Raw genomic sequence first — 20,640 nt, forward strand, 5'->3', positions numbered from 1 at the left:
TGCTCATCTCTAGCTGATGTACTGAAGTCTGAACATCTGTGCGGCATCACAAGCCTTAGAGATGCTGTCTGTTACTGCCAGTGTAGAGCTGGATGTCTGCTGCCAGGCTGCTGCTAGCTGTGTTTTTCAGCCACTGGTTGTCTACTTCCAGCTCCCCAGAGGAGACCATGACTTAGGAAGTTACTCAGAATTACCTTGAAAATTGAAGAAATAACCTGAAAAATAGTGTTGCAGTTCAGGGGAGTGTGTGTCAAGATTGAGCTTGTTTGATGGCATCTAGGGAAGAGGATGAGAACAAGCAGCAGTGCGGTAGGGAAGGGTCTGGAGATAGTGGGAATAAGAGTTTGAATAGGAGTCGTTGATGCTGTGCTGTTACAAAAAGTGCAGTTGCTGCCTGGGAATATATAAAAAGAAGCATTGCCAAAAGACACTGAAATTATTTTTTTCCAATTTAACTTCCTGGCAGAGCTTCAAGGGAAGTATCTTGTTTAATATTGCACCTCATGCTTCCAGAAAGATAGGAGCTAACTAAAGAAAATCGAGATGAGGGTAGTGGTCAGAAACAAGACCTGGTTAGTCTTGTGTCTTGGTAGGTGTAGGACAGGGGCAGAAGAGCCTACAAATATTGCAAGGGGAGGGAGAAAGTTCTGTTCTACATGCCCACCTGAAGAGGGGAAGAGGTAATGGGTTTAAACTGTGAAAATAAATAGGTTAGATCTAGCAAGAGCGGGCTGCTGTAATAGATGACTTCAGGAGCTGCGTCAAGAATGGAGCAGGCATAATTTATTCTGCCTGTGGGAGGGAGGGATGAGCTAAGCGAGCTTTCTGTGGGTCTGCCAATCCTGGGAACCGTGCTACTGGCAATTCTACGGAAGGGAGTATGGCCAGAGTTTGGGAAGATGGCAGTGCAGAGGGAAAGAAACATAAGCGTTTTGGGCAAGAGTAAGAAAAATGAAAGCACTGAATTCAGTTTTATTTCTTCAGTTCTTCCAGCCTAGACTTCAGTAATACTATCAAATATTTATTTAACTTCCCTATATCTTATTTTTTGGCAATATGGGTTTTCTTTAAGCCAAATGTGTTTAGAAGTTGAAAGTCGAGTTACTTTATTGAACAGATGAAGAATTTGCCTTATTTCGCATGATGCTGTGGTGGCTCATTTGTTAGCACATGCAAAATGTTCCTAAATAGAAACTACTTCTATTATGCTGTTTGGTTATGTCAGCTTTGTCTAATAGCACAACCCTGTTCTTTTTGCACTGCTCAACATTCACTTTTTCAGAGCGTGTTTGAAATCTGATCTTTCTTCTTCTTCCTTTGCTCCTAGTGTCCAAGCAGTTCCCTGAGTAATTCCCTGCCTCCTGCCCCCACTTCCTGACCCATTTTGAGCAGGAACTTCACTCCGGAAAAACAGGAGCAAGTGAAGAAGCAAATGTGGAAATGGAATCCAGTCAAAATAAAATGAAATAGGCCCAGCAGATGAACACACTTTGGTTTACTGCTGGGTTAAAATGCTATCAGTGTAGGCTGCAAAGACCTGAAGATTTTGAGGAAGAATGTCCTGGGATTCCTCTTCTGAGACTTCCTGCTTCATGTTGAGATTTGTTGTGGAAACTATTGAAAGGGAGAAGGGGGATGGATACCAGAGTTAAGAATACAGCTCTCAAGTCTGGGACTAAGGCTAAAGCCACAACAGTTTACTTAAAAATGCAACTCTTACGCATTGTTAGTCTGCTGAATTCCCTTTATATGAAGTACAAATGCTTCTCCTTCTAGGGTATAAAATTTGATTTTCAGTACTTGTAGGAGAGAGAAGGGGTTGGCCTTTGGACTCACCTCTTGGCAACATTTGCCTCTAGTCCAGGATTTCTTTTTGCTCTGGACCAAAGACAGAGAGGAGCTAAGACAGTAACAACACTCATTGAAACCGATAGCTTCTGAGATCCTGGGTTAGCTCAAATTGGCGTGTGCAGTTGTTAACTCTTCTCTTGAAGTGGCTGGGTTTCCCCCCCCCACACTTCAATTTTCTTTTCTCCTCTCAGTAACATTAAGAAGCTTTTCTCTGGCTTGCATTTGTCATCAGCTGGGAGCCGTCATGGTTCTTATGGTTTCCTCTGAGACAACTCAGTGTGTGATTGTATTTGTGGATCGCTTGTAGCCCCATTTGCTGGCTGTCCAGGGACATGTTAGCCATTGTGGTGCCACGAAGTGACAGGGAGGTTGCTGGTTTTCTTGCACTGTAACCCGAACCCCTAGATATCAAGCGGATTCTGGTTTAGTTATATCCATCAGTGTTATTTGTTTTTAATTTCTACTTGTGTCGCTGTCCCTTCTGGCTTTGTGTTTTCACGAAGCATCTTCAATCAGCATTGCTCGTAGCAGAGATTGAAAAATGCATCTGGTCTTTCCTGCAAATGTTTCCTTTTGGAACTGCCTGTATATCTGGTGTCTAAATATTTCTCTCTTTTCGAGTAGCAGTTTTCTTCTTGAAGGAGACCAAAGCGGTTACATGCAGAAATAAAACAAACATTGGTGTATTCTGAAATCTTTGGTACCTAAGATGTTTACTTCAAGGTGCATTTCTTGTGTTAGACTTTTGGTGGGTTTTTTGTGCACTTTGCTGCTGTTATGGTTTTAAGGGCTATGGAGGGTGTTTGCTTCTAGTGTTGCAAGTTGTCTGTGCTTTGACTCTTAATTTACCCTGAGATGTGGCTGTGTGTCCAGAGCCTCATGAGATCGTGCAGGTGAGGAGCTATGTGTTGGCTCTTCCTTGTTGAAATAAAGTTGCCTTGCTCAGCTTTTGCTGAAGGACTGCCTTTTATACTACAGTAAATTTAAATACATCTAAAATGCTGTGGTTATTATTGTAAAGTTGCTAACAATGTGGTGTGACACCATGTTAATTTGTTATGTGTTCAAAAAGCTGTTGCTTTTTAATTAATGCTGCTTTAATGAATACTTTTCATTTAGCAGGCATTGATATTCAGTGTCGGGCTCTCAGGTATATACTTCTTCCATTCACTGAATCAGTGGCAGTGTTCTCCCTTTGTTTGGTTTAATGCATCAACTCTAAGTTAATAACAATTACGTTCTTCCCTATGTTGTTATAGCTTGAAAAAAGGAAGTAGTGATTTCCATCGGTAGAACTAGGAACATTGGTAGTACAGTGGCAAGAGGGCGGTTACCCTCATGTCTTGCAGATACAAGTTGAGGGTGGTTATTTAAATTTAAATAAAAATTAAAATATATTTAGATCATAAATCATGCAGGCTCTCCATTTAAGTGTTGGTTGCAAAGGTGATTTTCCTCCTTTATTCTGCTTTAAAAAGAAAAGCATTGAAAGCCCTTGAAACAGGCAAGATGCAGCAGCATGCGGACTTCACAGCAGCAGCAACCTCTAATATATTTTGTCATGCAATTAGCTCAGTGTTCAAGTTGTGAATGATTGGGTTGCTTTGCAGTGGTGCCTGTGATTGTGACAAGACCTTTGGGCTTGGAATACAAATGAATTTCACACTTACGCTTGCATTTTCCCCTCTTGTGGCATGGCAGAACTGTTGACAACATGAGATTTGACTTCAGTCGTCGTCTTCCACTGGGCTAAATGTGTCCTGCTCAGGTTTGTTTTCTCTATGGTTTTGCTGGAGCTGTGGATGCAGTGGGCTCCACCGGGACAGCAGGTCAGGTGTTCAGTGCATCCTGACACAATACCTATTCTGAAATGAGTTGCTGTATTCCCAGCAAAGCTTGTTCCCAGCAAATTGGAAATGAAAGGATGTCTTCTCATCACAAAGACAGTAATTTCATTAGGATCAAGTTCTTTTTCTCTCCCCCTCTATGGAAATGCAGGAATGATTAATAATCAACACATTTCTGTAGCTGCTTTTGTTCTATATTCTTTGAACCTCTTAGGCTGTCATCTATTAATTTTAAACCTCAGAAGGCACAAGTATAGAAATAGACGATGTAGTAATCCAGGGGCTTCTGGGGAGGCAAAACTTGCTTGCGATGGAATATGTGTTTTCTATTATCTGTATACCTCCTGCCTGAAAATATTTCACTTAAACACAAAAGGGGTCTTGGTTTGCTTTTAAATAAATTACCTCTTCATCCTGTGGAGTGTTAAAATCCCTCAGAGTGTATTAGAGCTGCGCAGCTTTCATAACTACAAAGTCAAGAGCTTCTATTTGCAGTACTTCCATCATTGCTGTCTATGCTGCTACTTCATCTTCTTTCCTGCTATTTCTTATATTTAAACTAAAACTTAAAAAATACTACCCTTATATTTATTCTACTGTGAGCAGGCTTTGGCCTTGGAAATACCGGGTATCCAAGTATAGAAAAGTCTGAAGAGAAACTGCTGCATTTCAACAGGGAATTGCAAATTTCATTTTAATTTTAGTATTGCCGTGCAAAAAGGAGCTTGGTTTAGGTGGTTTTTCAAGTAATGAAGAAACAGCTGTGTTGGTGTTACATATTCAGTGGGGCTTGTGATTTCTTCAAAGATCTTTAACTAGATAGATTTCCCTCATCTGAAAGTACTCTGAAATGGATTTTTAAGAGAGGGCAAATAATTCTGCTTGACTCTTACCTTTCTCCAGCTGGCATCCTGCAAAGTCTGGGTTTGTGTCTAACAAACTGCATGGCGACCCACTTTTTTGTTGCCAACAAAGTATTTGATGCTTGCTGTTACTGCAGAAAAGTTGGTGAAAACTTTCTACTAAATGCTTAAAATAGGCAGGGGAGATTTGGAAAAAATGAGTGGTGTATTACACAACCAGCCTGGCTGAAGCTAAAAGTACTTCCAGATCATTTAGAAACGAGCACAGTAGAGAGTAGCAGAGGGAGAAGAACTGTGTGCTGCAGCTGATCTCTGAAAGTAGCAAAGATGGGAAGTTTTAATAGTGACTGGTGTCCAGCTCTCACGCAGGAAAGGCACCACTGAGCTTTGGGTGTTGGCAGGGTCGGTTTAGCAGCTTTCTGAGCTGTCTTCATGTACCAAGGGTAGAATAAGCATAATAACATCACTTGGATGTCCTGAGTTTCCAGGCGGAAACTGAAGACAAGACTAGGCAGCTTGGTGGGAAAAAAAGGTGACTGGATCTTGGGTGGGCTCTTATATACTGTACTTGCTTCTCCAAATCATTCTTTCCTCTCTGAAGTTACTAGCTACGTTGGACAAGTCTTGCATTGTATTTTATAATATATAATATTATAATATTATATATTATATTTTATATATATACATTTATATATTATACATTTATATATTATATATTTATATATAATATATAATATATATATATAAAAAATACATATAAAATATATAATATATATATTATGATATATAATAGTTTGACTAATACTCTACCTAAATGGCACTCAAATTCCCATGCAAGTTAAAATAAAAATATCCATCTGGTCAGATGTTTCATATTGCTGTGAGAGCAAATACTGTGTGTATGTAATTGAATTGAACCCAGCAGACAGAATGAGACTGGGTTAACCAGTGAGACGGTGGTCATGGGGCAGCGCTGCAGGGAGCTTGCTGAACTGATGGTATGTGCAGTGATGGGCCATTTCTTGGATCAGGTCCTGCAGCCGTGAGCCCAGATCCTGTTACCCCTTTTATAGGGATTGACCATGCCATGATTTTTGCTTCCCTAGTAGCAGCTTACCTACCCCCTGCAATGCACTTCATGTTCACTACAGGACGGAGATAAGTGTTGCGGAAGCTCCTGGTAGGCTGGAAGTTTTGCATTAGGGGATGCTTTTCCAGCCTGATGTTTTATAAGCGTTGCTGTTTTGGCTTTCTTTTTTTTTGCCAGGTACTTTTGCCAGGCGTGTTTTAAACGAAAGGTCTGTGTTCCTAAGAAGTGATCAGCAAAATACAGTGATGGTGAAGGGAAAAAATCCCAGCCTTTGAGAAATTCTGGTTCCTGTACTTTAGGAGCATAAATAATGATGATGAATGTGGATGAGGAAGTTGGGAAACCTTGGGAGATGAGGATTATCTGGGCAAGATATAATTCCTCCCCAAGTATGAGGTGGAGACCTGTACATTGCTGTCATGGAAGGAAAAGAGTAGGGGTGGATTAATCAGTTGTTGGGGACTGAGTAAATTAATTGGGATGGAAGTAGAGAATCTGACTGGCTGGGCTTGGACTGGCAGGAAAGGTTAGAAGTTTGGAAACGATGACTGGGTAGGAAAGGAGCAAGGTCTAGAATAAGAGAAGGGAATGGGAGAAAATGAAAAGCATGGGATAGAAGGATTTGCAGTTGGTGTCATGTAGCTGGCAAGTTCTCTTCATTGAAACCCAGAATACTTCAAGATGTGGAACTTTTTAGTGTTTCAAATACCCTTGATTTTGGCTGTTCCTCTGTGATGCTGGTACATGCAGAAGATAACCATACATTACTGGCAGTATTTTTGTGAGCAGAGGCCCATGTGGGGATCTGAATGTCCAAACAGAGAGAGCATTAATGTATCACGTGGTGCAATTATAGTCTTACTCAGTCCACTTTATTAGCTACAAAGCAATTGCTGATGAAGGAACAGGATTTAGCTTGGAAGCATTGAAATACACTTTTAATACATGTCCATATAGTGATCATTCATCGTCCACGTGCTTGATGGGGTAGTATACAATTAAGCAATCAGTTTTCCTGCAGGACCTTTGTTCAGTGCTGAGGCCTGATGATGTGTCATCATTTCATCAGCAGTTACATAGTACTTTATTTTTATATCTTTTCAGTGTGCAGTTCTGCTATTTTTCACTGTGTATCATACAGATCTGAAAAGAAAATGCATTCCTTTATAGAGCTTGAATATTAACAATGGTAAGATGTAATTAATTTGCAGTAATAAATTTTTGTCACCTTTCCTGTGTGGCTAAAGCTGCTTGAATCCATGATCAGAGCAGATAACTGATTGTTTTGGCTGCTTTGGCTTCATTTTGGATCTGTTAAAAATAAGACCTCACTTCAATAAGCATAGTGTCTGACAAGTAGCTGGTTTATCTTACACAGTCATTGCTACTGTGGGTTTTAGATTGCTGACCATGATGGTGCTCAGCTAGCACAGCCTTGCATGTGTTGGTTTTGATAAACATGTAAGCCCATGGAATCTGCAGATCTGAAAGTCTTCTGGCCATGAAGTTCACATAGCTTGACCTGTGCTGACATAACATTCAGTGCTGGCCAGCCTCTTGTGGTCATATTGAGGTGAAGTTTAACTCCTCAACCCCTTAAGAAATAGATTTCATAGAACAAATACTAGGGGGGAGAAATATGCTGGGTGCTTTTCATTGTTTGCTTTAGATCTGTAGCTTTGTAGCTAGGCAGAAAATCTAAGAAAAACGTGGTGTTCTGCTTGCTTGGGTTGAACAAGGTTGAACACTTGAAGACCTCTCCCTTGTGCTAAGGGAAGAGAGGGGGTTGCTCGCAGTTAACAATTCAGAAGTTAAACTGAACTTGACAACTTTCTTGACTGAGAAGGATGGAAAAAAGTACACTTGCACTGTGACTAAATCTAGCATACGATTAATTCTTCTATGCAGTTCTGTGTGTTAATTGCTGTCATTGTGTGAACTGATGGTTTAAGCAAAAATAGAATATTTTATAACTGGTGTGTTGCTTACAATGCACAGTCTTAGCTTAAAGTGCCAGCCCGCAGTGGCTTTTTGAATCTATTCTGCTGTCAATCTCTGTGAATCATCTTTATGTAAATGAAAAATACGTTGAAGAGAGCAAGCGTGGAAAGTGTGGTTTGCGCTTCGTTTTCCACTTCTTGTTTGTTCGGAAGCTGTGAGTTGGTAGTGTCAAAGTGGAGGAGAGTGTTTCTGGATAGATGCGATTAAGTCTCCTTCCCCATACCCTCAGCTCTTTTCTTCCATGATTTGTGTCACTGTTAAAGGTCCCAAGTGTAATACCCAGCTCCTGCTGGTATACTGGGCCACCGGGTAAGCAGGCTGCAGGAATCGCTGTGGTGGTTTCAGGCAAGTTGATCAGCCCATTTGGCAGTCGGTGGCTCACTGAGATGAGTCTGCCACCACAGCTTCGCCCTATTAGAAGTGGGTTTAGTTTTGAAGGCAGACCTTTGCCCTTCTGTGCAAGGTGTTTGATGTTGTCTGATGCTTCAAAGGTGGATTAGGCAGGCTGAGGGAAATCAAATGGATCTTTTCCTTGGGGATGAGTGAAGGTGTCAGTCTCAAGTGGAATCCCAAAGTAAAATGATCAAGGTCCGACCCTAGTGGGGCAACTTTAGCACCCCTTCAGCTACCTTAATACTGGCAGAGATGAAATGACTTGACTTCAGTGTGGGGCTTTTCCCTTTTTAGTTGACATGCATCATGTGAGCCTATAAAGAGCTGTCCTTTTCAGACAGGGAAGATAAAACCCCCAGATAGGTCTCTCCTCAGTTTGTTGCTTCCCTAGGTGCAGCACTTGTTTACAAGAACACGCCAGGAGCCTTGAGAAACACCACGTGGATTAGAAGCCTGCAGCCTTACATCCCTGCTGTTGCCAGAGAGGCACTGGGAGCAGCCTTCTGGCTTTTGGCACTTTGTTTAAACTTCTACGCTGCTACTTTAGGCACTGCCTTTGAATAGCTTAATTTATTTTTTTGCGTGTTCAGTTGCTTAGCAACAAAGGGGAGGAAGACCAGCAAAGGCAGCTAATTTGGTTTTATTACTGATAAGTTAGATTCTCTTGAATATAAAAAAAAGTATTTTAATAAGACTAATGAGTTGTAATTCCTCCTTTTGCCAGGCTGGATGTTAAATAAACTCTGTCGATGGGCTGGGTAAAGAACCTGACACCCTGAGGGGTTTACTGGTACCTCGTGCGATGCTTTGAATGTCTGAGCTTGTGGCTGCTATTATTTGGGGGTGTTTTATGCTGCTGTTTCTTGTTTAAGTGAGTTTCTTCCATGAGTTTCTCTAGTTCTTTGTGCCGCATTTTTTCCCTAGCAATAGGAGGGATTTGATTGGAAAAACTCAACAAACAACAAAAAAAAACCCCAAAGCAAACCCTCTCCCCACCCCCCAAACACGAGTTGTGTGCAGTAGTGTGCCTGCTATAATACAGAAATTAAAAGCTGAAAGTGTGCAGAACAAATCTGTTTTCCTGGGAAAGCATTGGAACGTTGTGACCATTTTAGTATGGTACCAGTTTTGACTGGGACAAGTTATAAATTTTCTTGTCTTGCATCAGATGTTTGGCAGCAACAGTTAATTTTTATCATTCATGGGGCAACATTCCTGGTGCTCAAAAAAGCATTTGTCTGATTAAGAGCTTTTTGGAATTTGTTTATAAAGCTTTCCTTGCTGCTGGTTCCTTGGACAATGTTAGCAGCACAAATCCAGATAATTACAAATATTTGAAGCAATCTTTGTGTTTATTTTATCTGTTTTTATAGATTGCCTGTTCAAACTATGTCCCATGAACCGGTACTCGGCTCAAAAGCAGTTCTGGAAAGCAGCAAAGCCAGGAGCTAACAGCACCACAGATGCTGTGCTACTCAACAAACTGCATGTAAGTATTCATGTTTAGGCTCCTTTTGATCATCAACACTCTCACCCATACTGCTTTAAATACATATTTCCAATCAACTTGATGCAGTTAACCAGGAGACACTGAGAAGGTATATAGAAATCCATATACAGGACCCCTTTTGAAACATTCACTGAGATCTAACTTTGAATTATGACAACATGCTGTTCAAGGTCTGTGTTTCCCAGTACTGGTATTTACAATACTGGATTAAAGTCATGGTAACCATTTAAGCTTTTGTCATTAACCTGGGCTGATTGTAGTAGTGCTGTATGTGGGCACTTTGGGTGGTAACAGCATAAAAATAGGACCCTGCAAACAATTATACGGAGTAGAAGATTCTGAGACATTGCATCTTGACATCTTAACTCATGGGAGTTAGTTGGGTTGGTAGATACCATCTTGAGCTACCAGTCTGATAACTCTATAGGGATTCCACAAACAAACATAGCTGCTGTTAATACATGTGAAGGTTGATGTGTAATTATGAGTAATTATAAGGCCAGACAGCCTCTCCTTCCTTATTAGCTTGTAGTATTTAATATTTTCTGTGTAAAATGTTGACATTCAGCAGTTGAAAACCTAGTAAAGCAGTTGATTGCTGTTTTTAGAATTCCTATATAAAAAAAAGCCAGCTTAACTTAAATACCATCTGTTGAATTTAGAGTTAAATAAACTCCATGTTTATGTTAAAATTACATAGCTAGAATACTTCATGTCAAAATTACAATTCTAAATATTTTTAGTTTCTTTAAGCCTATATTAAGCTCATTGTAGACTGAAATATGAAATGGCCCTGTAGGAGAGTGTCGTTTGCTGATTGCCATATGGCTGCCTTGCTCCTGCATTTCACAAAGGCTGACTGTTTGACTCATTTTGCTGCTGAAAACATAATTTTATAACCTAGAAGTATTAATTTAGCAAGGGGAAAGCTATTTTGGTACTGGCTGTAGCACAAAAGTCCCTCACTTGAGCTGTATTTCTTCTGCCCTGTTAATGATGGTAAGAGAAACAGACCATGGCATCAAGCTTTAAGGAACAGGGGATTCTGGGTTTGGTTTTTCTGGTGTATAAGGGAAGAGGAGAGTTTATGACTGTGGCTTTTGTGTGAGTTAATGTATTTTAAGAGAAATTATGGTCTAAATACTATGTCACATAGAAGAAAAGTGCTTTGTGATTGCCCTGCATTTGAATGTAATTTAAAGTTGTTTCCTCCTTCCTCAGTACATGCCAGTTCAGGTATTGGGTTCCTATTCATCTGACACTTTACCATGTGGTGGTGGGATCCATATGGAAATACAGGATGCGTTTTTTCCAGTATTTAGCCCTAGCCAAGTGATGTTTGTACAGAAATGTGCCACCATGCATGAACTGCTTGCTTGATTTGGTGAAAGGATTCTGCAATGTTATTGAAGATTATCTAATCTGTATTACTTTGGCCTAAAGGCTGATCCTTTCTATATCATGTGCCAAATCAGGCCTTCAGTGACCGGAGGCTCATGCACAGCTTTAAACTAATTTGGTCCCATGTATATCACTCATCTATCATAACTTCTTTTTCTGCCAGTCATATGGGTACATGTATCATGCTGTCATTTGTCAGACATGCAATACATGGAAACACCCTGCATTTTGTTTGTATGTTGGGGGGGCATGCCCCGAGATGTGTGTACATTTGTTACCTCTGTGATCGGATGTCTTTATCAGTGCATGTGACTCCTAACAAAATTGATGATGCAACATGTATTCATCATCACTTGCCTTTTTTGGCTTCTGTTTGTCTGATGGTTGAATTTATTGTCTGCTATGGAGCACTCGATGCTGAGGTCAGGTTATTTTAAGTTAATGCCATTTAAGGGATTTAAAATGTGGGACACTTGTCTTTCTTTGGTATCAAGAATTGGTGCTGGTTGAGAAGCTGACATCTAGTGGCCAGAGAAAATTATTCTGTCTTGAACCACTGTCAGTTTTGGTGTGTGCTTTTGAAATGCATCCAAAGTCTTAATCGTATTTTTGCAGAATACTCTATTTTCTTTATTTGCAATAAATGTGGCACCCAATCCAGTGCAGGCAGAGAAGTCTGTGCTTGCCGTTGAGAGGGGCCCTAGTGTCTTGAAGAAATCCTTTCTTGACAGAATACTTTGAAATCAAGCAAAAGAAGAGTTGTATTTCAGTAATAAAGAGAAAATCATGTGGCATTGTGTTTCTGAATGTATTTTTAAATGTGAATGAGCAGCTGTATTCCAGGTTCTCTCGGAGTCGGAGCCAACTGTCCTACCTAGCACAGCTTCCAAAAATAGCATGTTTTACGTAAGCTGAAGATGATGAAATTTTGTAACATTATACAGATGCTCTTCCTTTGCAGTAGCTGAATTTTTCCCTGTGTTACTATTACTTTATCTTACTACAGTTAGGAACTGTGGGCACTTTTCCTGTCCAACAGAAAACTGGACCTACACTTGTCCTTGAGATCTGAGAACCAAACCATAAACCTTGATGCTTAGGCTCCTAAGAAGTCTAGTTTTACATTACTTTCTACCACCAGATGCCAGTTAAAGAAAATACAGTTTTACTTATTTATTTTTTATTAAAAAGGTAATTTTTCATATTAAGGGAGAATTTCTTCACAAAATGAAATAGTTTACAAATAGCCAGAGTGAAATAGCTCACTTGTAAAAAACAAAGCGAAGTGCAAGAGGCTAGTTAGAAATGAAGTTATTAAATAGAACAGTGTATCCTTATGATTATTCAATTTTGCAAGGGCTTTCTGTTTTTTTTACTGTATTAGTGTTGTACAGAAATGCTCAGCTGCATCTTCACAGCCAGTCTCTAGTAGCACAGAGTATCCTTCAGCCTTGTGAAGTACAAACCGTGTGGTGCTGGAGGTTGGGAATTCACGTGCTCAGAGCTGCAGTGGGCATTTATTAATGTCTTATAAATAATCCTGCTGCATGGTGAAGATGATTAGGGTTGCCATGAAAAGACAGGCTGGAGAACATTTGGGGCCTGTGTTGGCAAGGTAAAATAAAGAACCAAAGTTGTGGTCCTTTCCTTTCAATTTGTGCAGAAGTCAGTAGAAAAGTATATGAACTTCCTGGCTTGAGTTGTTACCCATCCCTCTTCACCTCCTCCCATATATGTAGTACTGTCTTCTCGTGGCTGGTTTTCTGTCTTGTTGGAGAGGATAGGGAGGTACTGCAGTGTGTCCAGAGGAAGGGCAGTGGAGCTGGTGAAGGATTTGGAGCATAAGTGTGAAGAGGAGCAGCTGAGGAAAGTGGGGTTGTTCAGCCTGCAGAAAAAGAGGCTTGAGGGGACCTTATTACTGTTTACAACTACCTGAAAGGTGGCGGTTGGTCTCTTCTCCCAAGTAACAAGCTATAGGACAAGAGGAAATGGCCTCAAGTGGTGCCAGGGGATGTTTAGATTTGGTTTTAGGAAAAATGTCTTTACTGAGAGGGTTGTCAAGCATTGGAGCGGGCTGCTCAGCTAAGTGGTGGACTCACCACCCCTGGAGGTATTTAAAGACGTGTAGATGTGGCACTCGGGGACATGGCTTAGTGGTGAACTTGGCAGTGCTGGGTTAACAGTTGGGCTCAATGATCTTAAAGGTCTTTTCCAACCTAAGCAGTTCTGTGCAATTATGGGTTGCTGAAACACTGTTTGTCTTTCTGAACAACTGAGAAAGGGAATTGGAAATTATCTTGTTGAAAGAAGGAGATTGCAGTGTTTCAGATGCTCACCGTTTCTCCAGTTCTCTGACATACTCTTAACCTTGGGTCTTTGGCCACTCTTTTTACAAAACAGTCAGCAATTGAATTAGTCTTCTTTAATTTCAGCATGCGGCAGATTTGGAAAAGAAGCAGAATGAAACTGAAAACAGAAAGCTGTTGGGAACAGTCATCCAGTACGGCAATGTTATCCAGGTAGGCTGTGAACATCTTTGCAAGCCATGTAGGATTTTGATCAAACTTCTGTTCCATGTGACTTCAAATTTCTGTAATTCATGGCCAAGAGTCTGGTTTTGCAAGGTACTAACAGTGTCCTGAAGTGGGATCCTGTAAAGCAGAACTCTACATGAGTACTTTTAAGTACTTTTAATGATGAAAGATATAATCATAATAATATCCTTTTTTGATTGGACTACCAACATCAATACTATCAAGAGCAGTGATAAGTTTTTGCCTGTATTTTCCCATAACTCCCATATATTCTGTGAGTATTTATCAGAGTCAGAAGGCGTCAAAAAGTGATTTTCTATGCAAAAGTACTTGTCTGTTAAATTTACTGGGAACTGAAGAACAGCTTGTTGGAGCTGGGTAGGCTGGGAGCTGGGATGTGACCTGTTGCAGTATACATACCTATGCTGATGGTGTGCAGTCTGCAAGGTGGTACACATCTCATGGTAGAACAATGTGATGCTTTGGGGAGTGCAAGATAAGGGCAACTTTACTTCCCACCACCCCCTCGTACCAAGGAAAGCCACTTAGTCTCCAGCATATTGCATCTTTTGATCCTGAGATTTTGAACAGACTGTTATAATGTGATGAGGGCATTTCTAAGCATTTATCACTTGCTGCAGAAGGGACAGTTGGATTAGCTGAAGGTGTTTTGTGCTGTAGGACTGTATACTACTGAAAGAAGTGCAAGTGAAATTGTGCCAGAATTCATAAGTATTTTTATACAATCTATTCTTCATTTTAATTCCTATGTAGTATTCTTATTATCTTTTGCTCTCTGTTAATTACGGGGAGGAAAAATGAGCATTCTTAGAACTGAACTCTAATTCTTGTTCTAGCTGCTTCACTTAAAAAGTAACAAATACTTAACAGTAAATAAGAGGCTTCCAGCTCTACTAGAGAAGAATGCTATGAGGGTGACCTTGGATGAAGCTGGAAATGAAGGTTCCTGGTTCTACATACAGCCCTTCTACAAACTGCGTTCCATTGGAGACAGTGTAAGTGCGGAGGGGAATATCTTCACATACTGCTTTGTGCACAGCTTGGCAAAGCTCGTTTCAGGAGGCCTGTCTTGCAATTAATGAAATGCACAGAGCTACTGCATGATGATGCAGGAACAACCTTTTTCCTATGCTGTCATGAGGGGGAGGAAAATTGCTATGGTAACTTGTATTTTGGAAACGTGGAATGATTTAACGTTGGAGGGAGTAAGGGACCTAATTATGCTATCCTTTCACAATTCCTGTCCAGTGCAAAATGGTAGGAAATGTTGAGTTCCTTCAGTATATTTGGAACAAATAATTGGCATCTTGGTTTTTAGTGTTCTCAGTTTGGAATCAAAATACATCATCATTTTGTATATGAGGAGTGAAGTAATGATGAGGTTAAATGGCCCTGTTCATGGGAAACATGTAAAATAATGAGTTCCAAATTAAAAGCATTACCGTTTTAATCTCTTAATCTCCATTTTACAAAACGTGAGTCACTTGGGTATACTGTTTACCTAAAACCAGGAGGTAATAAGCCTCTCTGTGCCCTATAGTCCAGGTATATATTTGGCACCTAGGCATAGCAGACTTCATCAAGCAGGAATAATTTATCCGGTAGACTAGCCCCATATAGAATCATAGAATAGTTAGGGTTGGAAAAGACTTTAAGATCATCTAGTTCCAAACCCCCTGCCATGAGCAGGAACACCACCCACTAAACCATATCACCCAAGGCTCTGTCCAGCCTGGCCTTGAACACCGCCAGAGATGGAGCATTCACAGCTTCCCTGGGTAACCCATTCCAGTGCCTCACCACCCTTACAGTAAAGAATTTTCTCCTTATATCCAATCTAAACTTCCCCTGTTTAAGTTTTAACCCATTACCCCTTGTCCTATCACTACAGTCCCTAATGAAGAGTCCCTCTCCAGCACCCCTATAGCCCCCCTTCAGATACTGGAAAGCTGCTATGAGGTCTCCATGCAGCCTTCTCTTCTCCAGGCTGAACAGCCCCAACTTTCTCAGCCAATCTTCATATGGGAGGTGCTCCAGTCCCCTGATCATCCTTGCGGCCCTCCTCTGGACTTGTTCCAACAGTTCCATGTCCTTTTTATGTTGAGGACACCAGAACTGCACACAATACTCCAAGTGAGGTGTCAATGTTTTGATATGTTTTGATGTGACTGTTCTTTTTCTCCAAACACATTCACACACACGGTGAAGCCAAAGCACAGGATAGTGCAATCTTAATGGCCCTAAGTGCTTTTCAATTGCACCAGTTCTCAGACACGTTATTACCAAGAATAGTTGTTTTCAGTACAGAAAAGGCTTTTTGATTTTAGACTTTGTCCTAGAAGAAGGAAAGAACAGGATCTTTATTGTCCAGAATAAAATGTATTTGTCTTGCCAGCATGGTCAATAATCTGACTTTACAGATGAAAGTGTATCTTGGAGGAGGAGGAGTTTTGGCTGACCTTTTCTATAGGAATTATTTATTAAATGTTAACCAATGAAGCAAGTTCATGGAAAGCAGCACATCGGTTAGTTACCAGAATTGCAGTCTGTGTTTCTTCTGAAAGTCTCCAGGTCCAGTAGTGTGGGTTTTTTTTCTGTCTGAATGACTGAGTATGGTGAGCTAAATTCTGAAGCAAACAGAATCCTGGTTTTCATACTCAAGCCTGGCATCTCTCCAAACTGCAAGAAGGTGATTTCCTGCCATCACTCCCATTAAAAAAGGAGAGAAAAAGTGCTTTCTCAGGGTGCAGATTTCTGTCTAATGCTGCACTTATCTACAGGTTGTAATTGGAGACAAAGTAGTCCTGAATCCTGTCAATGCCGGCCAGCCTCTCCACGCCAGTAGTCATCAGCTTGTTGATAACCCAGGGTGCAATGAGGTAAGAGCAGGTTGACACAGCTGGAGCAGCTGCACAAGCCTCTGTATGTTTCAACTAAGCTGCTTGGGTTTGTTTTGTACAAATCAGCAAGTTGGTCTGTACCTGTGGCATTGTTTAGGAATCTTGTTGATCAGCAACTTAATAGAGCTAGCAGACTTTTCTCCTATCTGTTATGTGTTGGACAGAGGCTTGAGTTTGATTTATTTTTCTTGACTAGCTAAGATTTTCCTTCAAAATCAAAAGTTACAGCATAATGATGTGTAGCAAGTGACTTCCTAACAAGTCAACTCTGTTGTTACTTGTTCTGGAGTAAATACAGAAAGGACTTTCCCTTTTGGGTAATGCAACGGGCAGTAGTAGTTTGTGGCAGTTGTGGCAGTATCTTGTCCTAAGTCTGAGACAGTGGGAATAATGGTTTTGGTTCTCCTTTTAGGTCAACTCTGTGAACTGCAATACAAGCTGGAAAATAGTCCTCTTCATGAAATGGAGTGATAACAAAGATGATATTCTCAAAGGGGTAAGACTCAAAACTCCAGTTACTTGTAGCTTGTTTGCCGATGTACTAATGTACATCGGTACTGACGATGCTGTCTGGTCTTTGACAGGGGGATGTGGTGAGACTGTTTCATGCAGAACAGGAGAAGTTCCTGACTTGCGATGAGCATAGGAAGAAGCAGCATGTCTTCCTGAGAACGACAGGGAGGCAGTCAGCCACATCTGCAACCAGTTCAAAAGCCCTGTGGGAGGTAGAGGTAAGAATTGTAACCCAAGCTGTAGGTGGCTTTGTAGGAACAATGACTCTTTCTGTTTAAAAACACTGTACCTGGATTTCTTTTTCTTTTTTTTTTTTTTTTTAAGGTAAAAGTCTTCCTGGTGTTAGAAGTTTAACCTTGAAATGCCTTTGCTTACTGTGCTTTCTGTGCAAAATCAAAATGGAGTTCTGATCTCTGGTGGTACAGCAGATCACTCTCAAATTCAGGTTCCTGACAATTCAGAAAAAGGAGACAAAGAAATATCTGTGAAGTTATTTTCTTACCAGTCACTAAAGTGTAATAGCAGCTAATAATTTCAGCTGTCCTGCTGAGTGTACCGAGCACGCTATTTTTGGTGTGAATAATGTGATTATGCATATCCTCATTTGATGGGAGATCGCAAGCCTTTGCTAGTCCCTATGTGTTGCTCATCTGAATTATCTTTTTTCTTTGCTTGGCTTTTAAATAGTGACCTTGGACATCACTTGCTTCTTAAAATAGCCTCAATCTATTGGTGTTACAAGAGTTCTATGATTCTAAGTGCTTACCATGCAAACTGCATGTGGGAATTGTAAAATTAATTGGAATGGTGGATAGATGTTTTTCATGTTCTTTTTCCAGAAGTGTCTGCTTTGATACACAGCTTCTCCCATATTTGAATGTAAAGCCTACCTATAATTTTCATTATTGTGACAAGTTAGAGCACAACAGTAGCTTGTGTGGTTACTGTCCACATTTACCACTGGGTACCCACTGGTCCTCCATTTACCAGTTATGCACTGACCTGGTTGTACATGCGAGGCAGAAATAAGGTAGTCCTTTCCCAACTAAGCTGTGCTGAGTTTTCCCTAAGGAAAGGGGTGCAGCCATAGAGTAGCTGATATGAAGTAACAGCTCATCTGATGTTGGAGGCATCTGTTGATGATGGAGAGCTTAGAGAGTAAATATAGATACCTTTGTATTCTTTTGTACAGCAACGTTGCACTTGAAATATTTCCAGGTGTCTTCCCTCATCCACTTCAAGAAGGTGAAAGTAAAAAATTAGTTGTACCAAAAACGTAAAGGAGTTGTTGTATTTCTTTAGGAAACATGTTTCGAGACACATGCACATCTAGAGCACCTTCTCTAATTACTTTTCTGCCAACTTGCACCATAATCTTCGTGTTATCCTTCATAACTTGTTGAACTGAACTAATTGTAGCCAGCCCAAAGTATTTACTGTGTGGTGTTCACATATCAAAGGTTGTTTCATCTTTTCTGGAGGTCCTTGTTTCCTCTTACCTGTACATGAAATACTGTAAATGCTGTGTTGTCACTGACTTACAATATAAATGCGGTCTCCCTTTTCTTGTAGGTGGTACAGCACGATCCCTGTCGTGGTGGCGCGGGGTACTGGAATAGCCTTTTCAGGTTCAAACACCTTGCTACTGGACACTACCTGGCAGCAGAGGTAGGTGTTGGGGCTTGCTCATGAGTTCTGCCTTTCCTTCCACAGTATTTTCTTACTTTTGTACCTTCTGAAAATCTTTCATTTCCTGCCCTAGAAATAGACACAGGGGAGGGGAGGAGAGCGGTGTTTGGGTCCTTAGTATTAATACAAAATTAGAAGGCTAAACACAGTGAGGAAGACAAAAAAGATGTGACAGAATACCATGGTACAGGAGTAGTCTTGAGCTTATTTCACTTTTTGTATGAATTCGAGAGGCAATAACTCTTCTGCACAGAATAGACACTAAATGGTGTTCTGTCATGTGGGCAGTAGAATCAAAATGTATTTGTTAATAGATGAATAAATTGTAAATGGTTGAGAGAGCCTTTGAGGGAAAATGAATTCAACTCTTGTTAGTTTCCCTTGAATCACTGATTTCGGAGCTGAACTGAGTGTAAAATGAAATGTAATTAGACTTCAGACCAGTCTTGTAAGAATTGTAAATAATGCTTAGCTGTCCAAACACAAAATAAATAAGCCTGTCTCTCTCCATGGTGAATGTCTTTCCCTCATTGAAATAAGATTTAAAGATACTTTATTTTAAATAAATAAATAAATAAAGCTAAGGGTTATACTTTTGTGAGTTTTGCTTCTTAACACTTGTAAATGTTTATTAAAACTACTTCTGTTTACTTCAAAGCATGGATAAATCAATATGCCAATACATAAACCTCTGTAAGTAAAAGCTGTCCTGGATGAAAGAGTGTGTAGCAGGGCAGAAGGGCTGTCTCAGTCCATGCTATTGACCTGAGAGCTTGACTGGGAAAAGTCCAGATTAAATATCCAACCCATATTATAAGCAGATTGGAAAAACAGTGTTTAGTCACATGCTCACTGACAAATCCTTTTCAGTAGAGAGGGATCCAGTACAAAGCTTTTCCAGTAAATCCTGAGTTTGCTAATTGGCCAAACTAAAATCATGGTCTTACATCATACAAAAATCTACCATAGGAGATTGCTCACCTGATCCCTGCTTAGGATAGTTTGTTCAAAAAGATTTCTACCAAGAAATTCCTAGTTGGAATTTTCCCTTGGGAATTTTAAAACCGCCCTGAAACTTCACCACTCTCTAGCCGGTTTGCTCCTTTAGTGGTTATCCTGAACAAGATAAATCTCTCTGCATGTTTGCAGATTACTTAACTGCTTACTTTATGGGCAGACAGCTGCCTGGTAAGAGATGAATTGGTTTGCACAGTGTATTTTCTGCATGCCTGTAGAGCTGTAGCAGTAGAGTGCACTTCTTACACACTAAGTTTAGAGCGTGCTGAGGTTGTTTCCCGCTTCCAGCTCTGTTAGAATTTTGACGTGCCTGTGATTCTGTTTCATCAGGTAAACCCTGACTATGAGGAAGATGACCTGGAGTGTCAATCCTCAGTAAGTATAGGCAAGAGTATGATCTTGCCCCTGATAGAGGAGGGCTTGACACAGGCCCAGATATTTACCTGGCCAGCGCATAGACGGTCCAGGCTTTGTTTCTAGTGAAGAAACTGAAAGAATAAGAATGATCTTTAAGGCTTTTAAGGCCTGTCCAGAGTGGATATTGAAAACTGGGTTAGGCTTTAGTGAAGAACAGAGCACTTGGAACTGAATTGGTATGTTACCTGGACCCCCTCACCTCCCCCCTTTGTAGCATCTTTTTCTGTCTTCCTGTTTCTTAAAACTTTGTTTCCTTGAAGCACTCTCTTGAATAGGTCTGAAAAGCAAGCTGCTCTGGGTGACACCAGATGGCAGGTGTCCCTAATGGGACTTTTACATAGTGCTGTGCCAGTCAGTTGTCTGACCTCCATGTTTAAGAAATTAATTCCCCTTCTCATGTTAGCTTGTCACAGGAAAGATAGGATAAAGGGTCTAGAGAGCAGGAATGGCAGGGTGAGGATGATTTAAGTGCCATTCTTCTGATTTTCCTGTGAAAGCAAGTCTTTTTTTCAATAAATGTTGTGTCAAAGAGTGAGTGTGCTGGTGCTTTTTGTTAATAGAAGCTTCTCTTTGGTGTCAAAGGGAAACGGCAT

The 20,640-nt window shown here is 40.5% G+C and overlaps 1 protein-coding gene across 1 annotated transcript in view; it reads left to right on the plus strand.

The window, feature by feature from the left end:
- The window catches only part of ITPR1 (inositol 1,4,5-trisphosphate receptor type 1), a 171,718-nt gene that overhangs the window by 35,181 nt on the left and 115,897 nt on the right, over positions 1 to 20,640 (plus strand). The window contains exons 5-12 of the mRNA XM_061362137.1: positions 9,419 to 9,534; positions 13,389 to 13,475; positions 14,348 to 14,506; positions 16,292 to 16,390; positions 16,824 to 16,907; positions 16,996 to 17,142; positions 18,497 to 18,592; positions 19,961 to 20,005. Coding sequence (XP_061218121.1) covers positions 9,419 to 9,534; positions 13,389 to 13,475; positions 14,348 to 14,506; positions 16,292 to 16,390; positions 16,824 to 16,907; positions 16,996 to 17,142; positions 18,497 to 18,592; positions 19,961 to 20,005 — 833 coding nt within the window. The remainder of the gene's footprint in view (positions 1 to 9,418; positions 9,535 to 13,388; positions 13,476 to 14,347; positions 14,507 to 16,291; positions 16,391 to 16,823; positions 16,908 to 16,995; positions 17,143 to 18,496; positions 18,593 to 19,960; positions 20,006 to 20,640) is intronic.

The sequence above is a fragment of the Neopsephotus bourkii genome, unplaced genomic scaffold (genome assembly GCF_033783945.1).
Source record: "Neopsephotus bourkii isolate Nb327-2 ecotype Australia unplaced genomic scaffold, CSIRO-AGI_Nbou_v1 NB_1080, whole genome shotgun sequence".
Lineage (NCBI taxonomy): Eukaryota > Metazoa > Chordata > Aves > Psittaciformes > Psittacidae > Neopsephotus > Neopsephotus bourkii.